Here is a 15,983-nt window from a genome sequence, read left to right on the forward strand (position 1 = left end):
CACATTCTGCCCGCTCCGGGCGTGGGCTGCCCGGTCGCTAGCAGGGAGGGCCGGGGCTAGCCCCTGGCTGAGACCTGTCGCCGCAGGGGCGTGGCCGTGGCCCTGGGGGCCCTCCACCTGGCCCCGCCTCCGCCCGGCTGGGGGCGTAGGAGAGGGCGTGGTCACGTCCCCTGGGGGGTGAGTGCGGCCGCCACGGCCTGGGAGGGCGGGCCTTCTCTCCGAGTGACGGGACGGCAGCCCAACCGGCGCCAGAGCACAGGGCCGGTCTTCCTGAGCCTCTTCCGCTTGCCGGCTGCGGCGCCTGGGACGGTTGCGGTGGGTCTGGGCGCTGGGAAGTCGTCCAAGATGATTAAAAAATTCGACAAGAAGGACGAGGAGTCTGGTACGCGCGGGGCTTTTGACGCCCACCCTCGGCCGCGGGGGCCCCTTCCCCAGCCTGCCGCCACCTGCTCTCGGGGACTGCGGGCCTGGGGGCGTGGGCGCCGGTGTGCCAAGGGGCCGGAGTTGGATCTCGGCCCCTCCTCCGCCCCGCTCCGCTCCAGCCGGGGGCCTGCCCCTAGCCCCTCCCCCGGGCGCCGGAGCCTCCCCTCGGGTCGCGCGCTCCCGCCCCGGCACCCGTGCGCCGCCTCGGGCTGCTCGGCAGCCCCGCCCCCAGCCCCCTCCTCCGGCGCAGTTCCTCGGAGCCGCCTCCGCCCGTTCGTCGCGGGTGGGCTGCCCGCCAAAAAGGGCGGGCACATGGCAGGTGGCAGAGGGAGTGAGTTTGCGCGCGCGAGAGACGGGGGTGGGGCAGGCGTGGGTGGGGGACGCTGGTAGTAGTAGGCCCAGAGGGGGTCTGGGATCGACGGGACAGTGTGTATATGTGAACTTTGTGTTGGCTTGTACCTCCCAATCTTCTTGGGGACCTTTACTCGGTCCTCTTCCCTGGGGCAAGGCTGTTCGTGGTACCTAGCTCATTTAATACTGAAGCATCCGAAAGTGAGATTCATCTTGATACCGGTCTTTGGTCCAGAGCAAATGGGAAGATGCCCAGCCACCTCAAAAAAACCCCCCAAACCCTCAATGATTGATAGCTGCTTTCACAGTGTGTGGTCGAGGACTGAGTTAGTAAACCTCTGTGGTCCCTTCCAGCTTGAAGATTATATGATTCTCTGATGAACTCTTCTGCCTCGCAATAAATGTTAGAAACACAAAGTAGTGCTTTCCTTTAGGTAAATCCAAAAGACCCTACCACAATCTCATGAATCTTAGTTGTGTGGACATGACAGATATTTGTAACATTCATACAAGAGGACAGGGAAGACACTCATTTCAGGCAGGATTTCTGCAAAAGAGAAGTACAGGATGTTACAGGTTAGCAATGACAGAACTAGTGCCAGAATCAAATGATTTTAATCACTTTGTATGCATATTAGTAATGATTATGACTGTGATATCCAAGTGGTCACCTCACTTCGGTGAAATTTCCCAAGCATTCAGTACCTTTCTATAGAAAGTAAATAAGTTTGTGTAGGGCAGCTATTAAAGACTTTTTTTTGTTTTGTTTTATAATATAGGTAGTGGCTCCAATCCTTTCCGGCATCTGGAGAAGAGTGCTGTCTTACAGGAGGTATGGCTTAGAAATATAGTGTGTGTTTTCTGTTCCGTTTTACAAGTGGACAGAGAGCCCCTGGAATGCTATGATCCAACATAAGAATTAAAGGATGTAACTGAGTTCCAAGAACGTAGACTTGAGGGAAGAGGAGTAATTTGTCACAGGAGAGTCTAGAGCTTATAGAAATGCAAAAATATGTAGACTCTGTCACATGTTGAGAATTTTAAATAAAATATCAAAAGAGATGTTTAGGGCAAGCTTATTGAAGGAAGTTACAGATAATAAGCTCATTGTATTCAAATGATGTAGGTAAGTATTGTGATTCTTGCTTAATAAAGCCCACAAGTTGAAGTAGAGGTGAGTATAGAATGGAAAATCAGGGCCACATCTAATGATTTATTATATACCATAGTAAACTGAAAACTGTAAGCAACATTATTTGGATACTGTGATTAAAATATATAATAGTCCTTACTTTATTAAAGTTGATTTTTCTGTAATCTGTGATAGAAAAGATAGAAAATATACTGTAAATAGCAGTGTTTTTTGTTTCCACAGGCTCGTATATTCAATGAAACACCCATCAATCCAAGAAGATGTTTGCATATTCTTACAAAGATTCTGTACTTATTGAACCAGGTAGATTATTTTGATTTTCCTCAGACTTGTGTCCTGAAATAGCAATACATAATATGCAGTGAAGTACTTTCTGGAAAGGATAATTATTTATTTTTTTTTAATTTACTTAATTTTAAATCTGTAGTGTTTGATTAACATAATACTATATAAAATTTCTTGAGGACAAGGAGTATGAAATATACTTTTGAGGTACCAAACCAGCTAAGCACATAGTAGATTCTCAATATTGATTTGAATTTAACAAGTATTAGTTAATGTTAAAACATGCTGTTTAGATTTGTTAAGAGGTCTTTATGTCCTTCCAAAAATATATTGCAAAATCTTAGACAAATTCCAAGTGGATATTTTATCCTTTTTGGGGGGTAGATGTAATAATGATGTTTTAAAACTTTGATTTTAATATTCAGATTCTATACAGGCATACCTCATTTTATTGCACTTCGCTTTATTGCTTTTTTTTTTTAAACACAAATTTTAGGTTTGTGGCAACCCTGCATTGTCAGATGATGGTTAGCATTTTTTAGCAATAAAGTATTTTTAAATTAAGGTGTGTACATTTCTTTTAGACATAATGCTATTGCACAAAATAGACTAAAGTATAGTGGAAACATAACTCTTATAGGCATTGGGAAACCAAAAAATTCCTGTGACTTGAATTATAGCAATATATATTGCAATGGTCTGAACCGAACCCACAGTATCTCTGAGGTATGCCTGTATTTATTACCCCTACTCCACCACATAGCAGTATGATTCTGACCTGAACTGTTTTGTGCCTTAATGTTCTTTTCTGTAAATAGGGATTATGATAATACCTGCTTTATAAAGTTGTAGTGATTAATTGAGACAATAAAGGTAAAGCATTGAGAATAATCCTGGACACATAGTAAGCATTCAGGAGTAGATTTCATTCAGTCATTCAGCATTTATATTTATGACATACCTGCTGTGTCCTATGTAGTGTTTCAGGCACTGGGGTTATAGCAGACAAAACCAACAAAAATATTTTTGCCCTCTGGAAGCATAGATCCCACTTGCTCTTATTGTTATTTATTTTATTTTTTCTTGTGTGTGGTTTTATTAATTTATTTTTTGTTCGTTTCTTGTATTTTGTTTTGTTGCTTCAGACTAGAAAATACCATGAGATGTTAGGGCCTTAGAAAATGTGATTTTGTTTCTTAGATTCACACACACACACACACACACACACACACACACACAGTATAGCTTAGGTGGTTTACATGCAGTGCTCAGAAGACTGTGGTTTACACACACACACACACACACACACACACAGTGTAGCTTAGGTGGTTTACATGCAGTGCTCAGAAGACTGTGGTTTCCAATTTGAATTCCATGAGAATATTTTTACTTTACTATGTTTCATGACTGAAGACGTCATCCAGAGACATAAAATTTTGTAGTTTGCAGATGGAGACTGAGCAACAAGTACATGCTTTTAAATAAAATGTCTGTTCACAAACATATCCTCCTGTGATGTCATATTAGAAACATTTAAGGCAAAGTTACATTGATTTAACTTTTCATAGCACCCATTGTATCCAAGTTGGCTAACTCCATTCTGTAAGCAGAGTTTTGAGTAGTTGATGTTGGTTCAGAGAAGCGTATGTTTTTATATTAGCCAATACTGCTTTGATGGGTGTCTCCTGTTGAAACATATGATTATCTTGATGAGGAAATTACTTGCACAGTCTGATAAATAAACACATTCAACTATGTGAACAGATTTGGGAACCTTAGTTTTATTTTTTGCTTAGTTCTTGGTAGTGCTTTACAGAAAAAGACAGGTTTCTATCAGAGTTGACATATGCATATATTCTCTGAGTTTCAAGTGAAAAAGTAGGGACTTAAAGTTTACTAGTATGACCCAAAGTAAATAGACTTCTGTGTATTCAATAAATATGCAAGAAAGAAAAGGAAATCTCTTGCTGATAAGCAGGTTGGGTACTCTGACTTAAGTGACTGTAAACTCTTATTATACTTTGTCTTTAATCCTAAACTTTCAAAGTTTTTCATCAAAATTTACTTATTCTTTTTTTTTTTTAATTTGCTTATTCTTATGCCTGTGACAAGTAGATTGAAGACTAGTTCCATTCTTTGTGAGAGTTGAAGTGAAAAGTGATTGAGCCTAATATATAGGATTACTGTTAATGAAGATTACATATTGAAATGGTAATGTTTCAGGTGGTCTGTGATCTGCAGTATTTTGACTATTAATGAAATAAATTATCTAACACCTTGCTACTCAAAAATACGTGGTTCCCAGATGAGCAGCATTTGCATCACTGGGAGCTAGTTAGAAATGGAAAATTTCAGGCCTCATCCCAGAGCCACTGAATCAGAATCGCATTTTGGGAAGATCCTCAGATGATTTATTAAGCACATTAAAATTTTGATCCAAGCATATTTTGAAGGCCTTGAGCCAGTGTCTTGAGATCTATTAGTAGCCCTTTAAGCCACACTTTTATATAGCTAATCTGATTCCTGCCCTTATAGTTGGTTCCTTTTTACCATGTTTTCTGGGATTCCTAACAGATCGTTTTTTACAGTTTAATATTTATTATGCTCCTATGATATGTCAGGCTTTGCAGTAGGCATTGGATTATAGAAATGTATGAGGTATGATCTCTGCTCTTAGGCAGTGTAACAATAACATCCTATTCTTACTAGGAACTCAACTTTTTATCATTTTCTACCTCCTTGTAAATCAGCAGTTCTACAGGGAAATTAAACATTTCCTGTTAAAAGATTAGAGACCACTGTTCTAGAACTTTTATAGCATGGTGTGTGATACTGAGTTATTTTAAATAAAGAATGGATAATTGGCTATGTGGGTTTATAAATTAAAAGCAAGAAAAATAGTAAAGAGGCACAATGTTTATAAAGAGATTTTTCTCCTAAGTTCTAAAAGATCTTTGCAGAAACAAAAAGAAATCCTCAATTTTCTTTTCTTTTCTTTTCTTTTTTTTTTTGAGTTTAAGAAATTGTTTTAAATTCAGTTGTTTTCCTTAGGGGGAACATTTTGGAACTACGGAAGCCACAGAAGCCTTCTTTGCAATGACTCGATTGTTTCAATCTAATGATGTAAGTCCCTTTTTTTTTTTTTTTTAATTCTTTTAGGCTAAGAGTGCTCCTTTTATTTGTTTTTCTTGGGAGAGAGCTTAGAGTGTTCCAAATTAGAGAAGGTTGCTTGAAATGTTTAAAATTACCTAAAAATTGTTTCTCTTCTTGAAACTCATAAATGCTCATTAAAAGACATATGAAAAGGAAAGAACTTAAGTATATAGTTGAAAGCTATTCACTCACAGGTCTACAGTGTGATCATGAAAACTGTTAATGTCCAGCTTCTGGCATGGCACTGCACAGGTGGACCAGTGTAGAGGTTAGTGGACATAGCTGCTACACCTCTAAGTTCTTAACGAAGTTTCTGGTGGGCTGGGGGTTGCTGTTGGCCAGCAGGACTGGTAGTTGAGAAGAGCTGGATGCTGAGCAGGAAAAAAGAAGAGTGAGGACAAACTAAAGCTGCCACATCCCTGCATCTGTCTCTCATTATCTTAGACCACACTGACTTTCAAGCATAATGGCTGCTGCTTCATTTCTGTCTTCCACATGTGGCACATACTTCTTTCTAGCCGAGTTCTCACTCAGAACCACACAGAGAAGGGAATTCTGGGATCTGTATTTCTCAGCTTTCTATTAACATAAATTGGACAAGTTGTGTAGTTCTTTTGGTATGTATTGCATATCTTCACAGGCCACACTGTGCCTGACCCCGAGGACTTTCCTGGATTTGAATCTGGTTACGTGTCTAGATGATGAGAAGTTTGGGGATTGGGTCCTTAGGAACATCAGCAGTCCCATGTAAGGCAACTATCTCAGGGGAAGTCATTACACATTCCTCAGACAGGGTATGAAGGACCACTTCTCCTTGCCAAGGAGGCTTGGAGGAATTTAGAGGTTCAAGGTACTCAGCTTCATCAGAATCTACCCATGTGTCTCCATTCCAATTTTCAGGGCCTCTCCTTCTTAATCAAGGTCCTAACTTTAACATAAGATGCCCCACAAAGATGTGAATTGAATTTGCATTGTATTGCATTGTCCACCACCTGCAGGATATGCTTTTTGGAAATTTCAGCCCACGTGCCTCTTTGTGGCTCTGTGATTTCCTCGCTCCAGGTGTCTTGTGGTAGGCCAGAGGTTGCTGTTGCTCAGAGGGCTGGCAGTTAGGAAGAACTGGACGTGCAGCAGGATAAAGGATGCAGAGCAGGAAAGAAACAGTGAGGACAAACTCAAAGCCTCTGGCCAGAAGTTGTATTAAGAGAAGACATGAAATAGTTTTCTAGGAAATGGATTGGGGAAATATAGGATTGTTAGGCAGGACGAATGGCCCCTTCAGGTTAGTGGTCATAATATATTTTTGAGATCTATCCACTTGCTACAAGTATGTTTACTTTATTCCATTTTACTGCTGTATAGAATCCCAGTGTGTGAATATACTGTATTCTTATTTATTTATCCATTCTTCCATTGGTAGATCTGTAAGTTGCTTCCACTTTTTTACTGTTACAAATGACATTACACATAATGTTTATGTGCATGTCTTCTTGTGCATGTAATGAGAATTTTTCAGGGGTAGATACCTATAAATGGAATTTCTGGGTAATGCTAGTTACATGATCTTGTCAAATTGATCTTTAAAGGGTTGTACTAATTTACGCTGATTTACTCCAAATCCTCACCTGCTTCTAATAATAATTTCTTACTATAAGACCTAAATATTTGCCATTCTGAAGAATATGATATGGCATCTCTTTGTGATTTTAATTTGTGTTTAATGTCACTGCTGAAATTGAAACTCTTTTCATATGGTTAGTGGTCATTTTACTTTCCTATTCTGTGAATTGTCTGTTTATATTCTTTGCTTGTTTATATTCCTTCTACTGATTTATAGGTTTAAAATTCTATTTCAGCCTTTAAAAAAAATCAATCATCTTTGAGTGTTTGTTTTTAATTTTTAAAATAAGCTTAAATATGCAACAAAATCCATCAGTTATGTGTACAACTGTGAGTTTTGACCAATGTATAGAGTTATGGAACCATTACCACAGTCATGATAGAGAAACTTTTCATCAGCCTAGAATGCGCCCCCATATTTCTTAGTTGTCTGTCTCCTCCCTCAAACCCTAGCTCCTGGCAATCACTGATCAACTTTCTGACAACATAGTTCTGCATTTTCTAGAATTTCATTTAAATTTGATCACTTAGTATATAGTCTTCTGTGAATTTTATGTCTTGTTTCTTGCACTTAACCTATCTATGGCTTTTGAGACTGATCTAAGTTTTTGTGTGTATCAGTAGTTTGTTCACTTTTATTGTGAGAAGTAGTCCATTGTATGAAGGTAGTCTAATTTATTTATCCATTCACAAATGGCCAGTAGGCACATGAAAAATGCTCAGTATTGCTAATTATCAGAGAAATGCAAATCAAAACTACAATGAGGTATCACCTCACACCAGTCAGAATGGCCATCACTTAAAAGTCCACAAACAATAAATACTGGATAGAGTGTGGAGAAAAGGGAACACTCCTACATTAATGGTGGGAATGTAGTTTGGTGCAGCCATTATGGAAACAGTATGGAGATTCCTCAAAAGACTAAAAATAGACTTACCATATGGTCCAGCAATCCCATTCTTGTGCACATATCCAGAGGGAACCTTAATTCAAAAGGATACATGTACCCCAATGTTTATAGCAGCACTATTTACAATAGCCAAGGCATAGAAACAACCTAAATGTCCATTGACATATGACTGTGTAAAGAAGCCGTGGTATATTCCTACAATGGAATACTACTCAGTGATGAAAAAGAATAAAATAATGCCATTTGCAGCAACATGGATGGACCTGGAGATTGTCATTCTAAGTGAAGTAAGCCAGAGAGAAAGAAAAGTACCATATGATATCAGTTATATGTGGAATCTAATAAAAGACACATGAACTTACTTACAAAACAGAAACAGCCTCACAGACATAGAAAGTAAACTTATGGTTACTGGCGGCAGGGGGTGGGGTGGGAGGTGGGTGGGAAGGGATAAATTGGGAGCTTGAGATTTGCAGATAGTAATTAGTATATATAAAATAGATAAATGACAAGTTTCTACTGTATATTACATGGAACTATATTTAATATCTTGTAGTAATCTACAATGAAAAGAGTATGAAAATGAATATATGTATGTATATGTATGACTGAACTGTTATGCTGTACACCAGAAGTTGACAGAACATTGAAACTACACTTCAATAAAAAGCAAACAATAAAAAACAAACAAAACCCCCAAAACAAGTTAATGGATATTTGAGTTGTTTCCAGTTTATGGATATTATGAACAAAGCTGCTAAAAAATTCAAGTACAAGTCTTTGTGTGGACCTATGTTTTTATTTTCTTTGATTAACATCTAGAAGTAGCATTCTTGGGTTTGTGTATCCTTAATGATGAATGTGTTAAGCCTGTACTAAGCAAATATATGCTTATTTGCCTTCCGTTTTTCTTCTTGGGTGAAGTGTCTGTTCAAAATTTACCTTTTTTTAAAAAATCTGATTGTTTAATCTTCCCTTTATTGAGTTGTAAGTGTTCTTTATATTTTCTGGATGTAAGACCTTCATCAGATAGGTGTTTTAGAAATATTTCCTCCCAGTCTGTGGCTTGCCTGTTCGTTCAATTACCCCTGTGCTGTTGTCTCTCTTTTTTTTTTTTTTAAGCACAATTTATAGGGTATAGTTTTATGAGTTTTGACAAATGCATACAGTAATATTATCATCACTGCAATCAAAATGTAAAACATTTCCATCATTCCAAAAAGTTCCCTGTTGTATGATCTATACCTCCTATCCTCAGGCCCTGGAGCCACTAATCTGTTTTTTTCCCTAATAGTTTTGCCCTTCCAGGAAGTCATAAGAGTGATATCATACTGTATGAAGCCTTTTGAGTCTTCTTCTCAGTCACTTAGCATAACACGTTTGAAGTTTGTCCATGTTACTCTGTTTGTATCAGTTTACTCTTTTTTATTTTATTGTAGTAATTCATTGTATGAATGTACCTCAGTTTGTTTATCTGTTCACCAGCTGAAGGATATTTGATATGTTCCTATTTTTTGGTGGTTATGAATAAAGTTACTATAAACTTTCATGTACAGGTTCTAGAACATCTAAGTTTTTATTTCTCTTGGGTAAATACCTAGGAATGGAACTGCTGGGTCATATGATAGGTGTATGTATGTTTAACCTTGTAAGAAACTGCCAACCCATTTTCCAAAGTAACCGTACCATTCCCACCATCGCTGTATGAAAGTTCTAATAGCTCTGCAGTCTGGCCAGCACTTGATATTGTCTGCTTTTTTGTGTTTTTGGTTTTTTAAAAATTTTAGTATAGGTGTGTAGTGGTATCTCTTTGTAGCTTTAATTTGCATTTTCCTAATGACTAAAGATCTCAAACATCTTTTCATGTGTTTTTTTTTTTTTGCCTTCTATATATCTCCTGTGATGAAGGACCTGTTCATATTTTGTGCCCATTTTTAATAATTTGGTTGTATATTTTCTTATTAATGAGTTTTGAGAGATCTTTCTGTGTTCTGGATACAAGTCCTTTATCAGATATTTCACAGGTAATTTCTCACAGTCTTTGCCTTATTTTTTCATTTTCTTAGTCTTTCAAAGAGCAGATGTTTTAATTTTGATAAGGTAGAGTTCATCAGTTCTTTTCTGTTATAGGTTGTGCTTTTGATGTGTATTGTAGAAATCTTTACCTAACCCAGTGTCACAAAGATTTTCTCCTATGCTTTTTACCGTAGGCATTTTGTAGTTTTTGTGTCTTAAAATTACTTTATGATCCATTTTGAGTTTGTTTTTGTACATGATATAAAGTGAAGATTGAATTTCTTTTCATCTCCTTCCTCTTCTTTCACCATCTCCTCCTTTTCCTCCTACTTTATTTTCTTAACATTTTCTACTGGAATAATTGGGTATCAATATGGAGGGAGGAGGAAAGGGAAGAAATGATGATGACTGAGCTATGCTGACACATTGGAACATTCTGTTTTGTTTCATTGATCTGTCTGTCTGTTCTTATTCTGATACGACATTGTCTTGATTACTATAGCTTTATAGTTAGTTTTTATCAAGTAGTGCATGTTTGCCTATTTTATTATTTTTTTCTTTTTCAAAATTGTTTTGACTCTTCTAGGGTCTTTGCATTCCTTTATGTATTTTAAAATCAGCTTGTCCATTTCTACAAAAGCTGCTGGGATTTGATGGTGATTGCACTGACTTTAAATCAATTTGAGGAGAACTGACATTGTAACATTAATTAGTTTTCTGCTCAACAAACATGGTATATATCTCCATTTATTCAGGTTTCTAATTTCTGTCAGCAGTGTTTTAGCTTTCAGCATACAGGTCTTATACATATTTTGTGAAATTTATCCCTAAGGTAGTTAATATTTTTATACTATTGTGTTTGTATTGTTTGTAGGTAGTCTGCAGAAATTAAATTGATTTTTATGTATTGACTTCTGTTCTGTGATCTTGTTAAATTTATTTATTAGTTCTAGGAGTATTTCTAGAGATTCCTTAGGATTTACATTTTCCTTTCCAATCTGTATGCATTTGTTCATCTTATCTTACTGTCTTCTTGCACTATTATACAGTGTGAATAGAAGTGATGGAAGAGGACATCCTTGCTTTGTTCCTGATCTTAGAGGGAAGGTATTTAATCTTTCACCATTAATTATGATGTTAGCTCTAAGTTTTCCATAGGTGACCTTTATTAGGTTGAGGAAGTTCCTTTCTATTCTAGTTTGCTGGGAGATTTTTTAAAAATGGGTATTGAATTTTGTCAGATACTTTTTCTGTGTCCATTGGATTATCATGGTTTTTGCTTTTTAGTATGTTAATATAGTGAGATGCATTTATTTTCCTGGAAAATATAAAATCTTTGTTTTCATTTGTTAAAATTTGTTAAGGATTTTTGAGCGTGTGGTCATGAAGTATATTGATCTATAGTTTTTTCTTGTATTTTTGTTTGGGTTTTGTATTTGGATAATGCTGGCTTTGTAAAATGAATTGAAAAGTGTTTCTTCCTCTTCTGCTTTCTGGAAAATTTTTTGTAGAATCATTATTCATTTTTCCTGAAATGTTTGGGTAGGATTTACTTTTGAAACCATCTTCTTTGTAGGAACGTTTTTGATGATTAACTACTTTAAAAAGAAATAGATATGGTGCTATTCAGATCATGTGTCTTTTTAAGTGATCTCTGGTAGTTTGTGTCTTTCAAGGCATTTGTTCATTTCATTTAAATTGTTGAACTTCATTGGCATAAAACTGTTCATAATATTTCCTTATTCCTTTAATGTTTGTAGGATCATTAGTGATGTCTCTTTTTTCATTTTGATATTAATAAATTGTTTCTTCTCTCGTTTATTCCTGGGAAGTTTATCTAAAGGTTTATAAATATAATCTCTTCACAGAACTAGCTTTTAGTTTATTGATTTTTATCTGTTGTTTTTCTCTTCTAACCTGTGCATGTAATTGTAGGAAAAAATGCTAAAAAATCAATCCAGAAGAAGGAAAAAGAAACACAGATCAAGCAGGACAAACATGAATTGTATAATAAGATGGTAGATTTAGACCCTGATATAGCATTATCACATTAAATGTAAATGAAGAGCACAGAGAACATTTTCAAAAATTGACTAATACTGAGCCACAAAACAAGACACAACAAATTTCAAGTGAATGAAATTGAATAACTTGTGTTCTCTACACTGGATTAGTGTTAGAAATCAATAATAAAAGAGTAACTAGATAATTCACCATATGTTTTGATATTAAGAATACATTTCTGTTCTGTTTCCAGCCATAATGGAGTAAAGGGGCTAGATTTACCCTTCTGCCATAAATACCTAGAAAATAATATATATAAATGTACATAAATATATATACACACTGATATATATATAATATATATATATTATATAATATATATAAAACAGTTGTTTTCAGACTTAATTAGATTAATAGACACTCTGGGACTGTGATATGAAGAAAAAGAAAAACAAAGTCAGCCCTGGGATTGTACCAGCTCATTGCCCAGAGGCACGTTATAGTTCTTAGGTCAGGGAGAGAATACTGAAAGGAGCCTAACCATCTCTGAGTTGAAAAAACAGAAGGAATTTGGGGAAACCATGAAAGCTCAAATTTGTGGGGCAGAGTACTGGAGAGGAAGGAGGTGGAGGGAGAGGGAAAAAGGGAGGAAAGAAAGAAAAGAGATAGTTCCCAGCCATCTGCTCAGGGTCTGCCCCTGAATCTTTAGATTAAAAACTGATCTGTGCATATGTAAAAGGAAAGCTACCTGAGGCCAAAGAAAAAAATCACCAGGACACAGTGCTAAAAATAGTTCATATTCCCACCAGTGAGAGTGGGAAGACCTTGTCATCTGGTATAGTTCTCAGAAAGGTACTCCTCAGTAATGGGAATGCATTAGCCTTAAAGACTTTAAAAAGCTCATAAGGAAGCCTCAAAGGTGAAAAATTGCCCCCAGGTAACTTAACCTCATGACAGAGTAAACTTTTATAACATTGTATGAAAGAATACAACAAAATCCAGCTCCTAACAACATAAACTTTGTAATGTACAGCATCCAATAAAAAGTTATCAGGTATGCAGAGAAGCAGGAAAGTATTATCCATACCAGGAGAAAAATGGATCGACAGACATGAACCTAGAAATGATGAAGATGATGGAATTAGCAGACAGTGACATTAAAACCACTATTATTAATATTATTAATATGGTCTGTATGCTTAAGAATGTATAGAAAGACATAACAAGAATGAGGAACAAAATAGAAGACATCCAGAGAGACCCAGATGCATTCTCCATAAAGCAAAGTGTGTGTGTGTGTGTGTGTGTGTGTGTATCAAATATTAAAAAATTATTAAGAAATACACTGTGTGGGGTTATAGCAGATATAGAGACTACAGGGAAAAAACAGTCAGTGTACTTGAAGACAGACAGAAAACTGTCCAAAATGAAATGAAGAGAGAAAAAAGACGATAAAAGTGAACAGAGCATCAGTAACATGTGTGATAATAGTCTGGCAGTTCTTTTAGTGGTTATCCTAAAAGTCACAGCGAAGATTTTTGACTTAGCAAAATCTAAGACAGATCTTCCTCTGAGAAACCCATCCTAAGTTGTCCTGATAAACCCACTGTAAGCTGAAAATACGGTAAGTCAAAAATGCATTTCATACACCTACCTACTAAACATCTTAGTTTAGCCTAACCTACCTTCAGTGTGCTCAGAACACTTACATTAGCCTATAACTGGGTACAGTCATCTAACACAAAGCCTATTTTACAATAAATGTATTGAATACTTTATTGAAAGTGAAAAACAGTGGTTGTATGAGTACAGAATGTTTGTAAGTGTACTGGTTGTTTACCCTTGTGATGCCATGGCTGACTGGGAGCTGCAGCTAGGTAGGTGCTGCAGCCCAGCAGCATGAGACAGCATTGTACAGCACATCACTAGCTGGGGAGAAGATCAAAATTAAAAATCCAAAGTACAGTTTCGACTGAACACTCATCACCTTTGCACCATTGTAAAGTCAAAAAATTGTAAGTTGGGGACCATCTGTATTCTGTATGTGTAAACACACACACGTACATGCACGAACATTTACATATACATAGATATTTATATATCAGACATCATTTTTGTGGGATTTTTGTTACTCATTGAGATTTACCCATGTCTTTACCACTTTTTAAAAAAGACTTTGTTTTTTAGGTAAGTTTTAGGTTCACTGCAAAATTAGGAGGAAAGTACGGAGATTTTCCCCATACATGCACAGATGACCCCATTATCAACATCTCCCACCAGAGTAATACATTTGCTACAGTTGATGAACCTACACTGACACATCATAATCACTCAGAGTCCATAGTTTACACCGGTGTTCACTCTTGGTGGTGTACGTTCTATGGGTTTGGACAAATGTGTAATGACATATAGCCATCATTAAAATATCATACAGAGTATTTTCACTGCCCTAAAAATCCTCTGTGCTTTGCTTATTTTTCCTTGATTCCTCCCCCTCCCCAACACCTGCCAACCATGGCTCTTTTTATGGTCTCCATAGTTTTGTTTTTTCCAGAGTGTCATGTAGTTGGAACCATACAGCATGTACCCTTTTCATATTGGCTTCTTTCACTTAGTGATATGCATTAGTTTCCTGCATGTTTTTTCATGGCTTGATAGCACTGAATAATATTCTATTGCCTGGATGTTCCATAGTTTATCTCTTCACCTACTAAAGCACATCTTGGTTGCTTCCAAGTTTGGCAATTGTGAATAAAACTACTATAAATATTTGCAGGTTTTTGTGTGAATGTAAGTTTTCAGCTCCTTTGGGTAAATATCAGAGGGCACAGTTGCTGGATCATATGTTAAGAGTATGTTTGGTTTTATAAGAAACCTCCAAACTATCTTCCAAAGAGGCTGTACCATATTTATTCCCACCAGCAAAGAGATGTGTTGCTCTGCATCCCTGTCAGAATTTGGTGGTGGTAGGGTTCCCGATTTTGACCGTCCTATTGGGGGAGTAGTGGTTGTTTTATTGTTTTAATTTGCCTTTCCCTGATAACATACAATGTGGAGCATCTTTTCATATACTTATTTACCGTCTGTTGATCTTCTTAAGTGATGTATCTGTTAAGGTTTTTGGCCCATTTTAAAGTTAGGTTGTTTTTCTTATTTTTGACTTTTAAGAAGGTTGGGTTTTTTGTTTGTTTGTTTTGGTATACTTTGGATAACAGTCCTTTCTCAGATATGTGTTCTGCAAATATTTTTTCCCAGTCTGTTGTTTTCTCATCCTCCTGAAATTGTCTTTTGCAGAGGAGAAGTTTTTAAATTTAATAAAGTTTGACTTATCAGGTATTTCTTTCATGGATTGTGCCTTTGGCTTTGTATCTAAAAAGTCATCACCATACATAACCAACGTCATCTAGCTTTTCTCCTGTGTTTTTCTACTAGGAGTCTTACAGTTTTGCATTTTACATGTAAGTCTGTGACTGATTTTGAGTTAATTTTTGTGAAAGGTATAAGGCCTGCATCTAGATTCATTTTTTGACATGTGGATGTCCAGTTGTTCCAGCACCATTTTTTGGAGAGACAATCTTTGATCCATTGCATTGCCTTTGCTCCTTTGTCAAAGATCAGTTGACTATATTTATATGAGTTTATTTCTGGGTTGTGTTTTCTGTTCCACTAATCAATTTGTCTTTTCTTTTGCCAATAACCACATTTTCTTGTTACTGTTTACCACTTTTTTTTTAACTCTTCATTCTTTGTTGTATTTATGGGTTATTATCTAGAATAATTTTCTCTGTGCCTAAAGAATATACCTTTTAAAATTCTATCCTTCCTAGACTTTAGATACTTTATCCTGTGCAAGACCCTGGACTTGTACTTCTGTCACTATGAGTTTATTTTTCCATTCTTGGCATCTGTGAATTTCCCTTTATTTTGCCCTTGGCTACATATTTAAATTTTTGTTCTATTTAATTCAGCTTTTTTTGTGTGTCTATGCAGTATGTTTTAATTGTTACAAACACATTTTTGCCTACATTTTGTATTGTCACTCTTAAATTTTAGCCATTTTGGTGGGT

The 15,983-nt window shown here is 36.8% G+C and overlaps 1 protein-coding gene across 3 annotated transcripts in view; it reads left to right on the top strand.

Annotated features, from left to right (window-relative positions):
- The first annotated feature begins 233 nt into the window (after window positions 1-233).
- Window positions 234-15,983, top strand: part of COPG2 (COPI coat complex subunit gamma 2) — a 127,803-nt gene continuing 112,053 nt past the window's right edge. For 2 of the 3 annotated variants that reach the window (XM_031455367.2, XM_064487361.1), the window contains exons 1-4: window positions 234-382; window positions 1,554-1,606; window positions 2,150-2,230; window positions 5,264-5,335. In XM_031455367.2, the coding sequence (XP_031311227.1) occupies window positions 346-382; window positions 1,554-1,606; window positions 2,150-2,230; window positions 5,264-5,335 (243 nt within the window). In that variant the 5' untranslated portion in view covers window positions 234-345. Of the gene's footprint in view, window positions 383-720; window positions 755-1,553; window positions 1,607-2,149; window positions 2,231-5,263; window positions 5,336-15,983 lie in introns of those variants that run through there. The other variant, XM_031455368.2, reaches the window with a different exon arrangement.

The sequence above is a fragment of the Camelus dromedarius genome, chromosome 7 (genome assembly GCF_036321535.1).
Source record: "Camelus dromedarius isolate mCamDro1 chromosome 7, mCamDro1.pat, whole genome shotgun sequence".
NCBI classification, from domain to species: Eukaryota; Metazoa; Chordata; class Mammalia; order Artiodactyla; family Camelidae; genus Camelus; species Camelus dromedarius.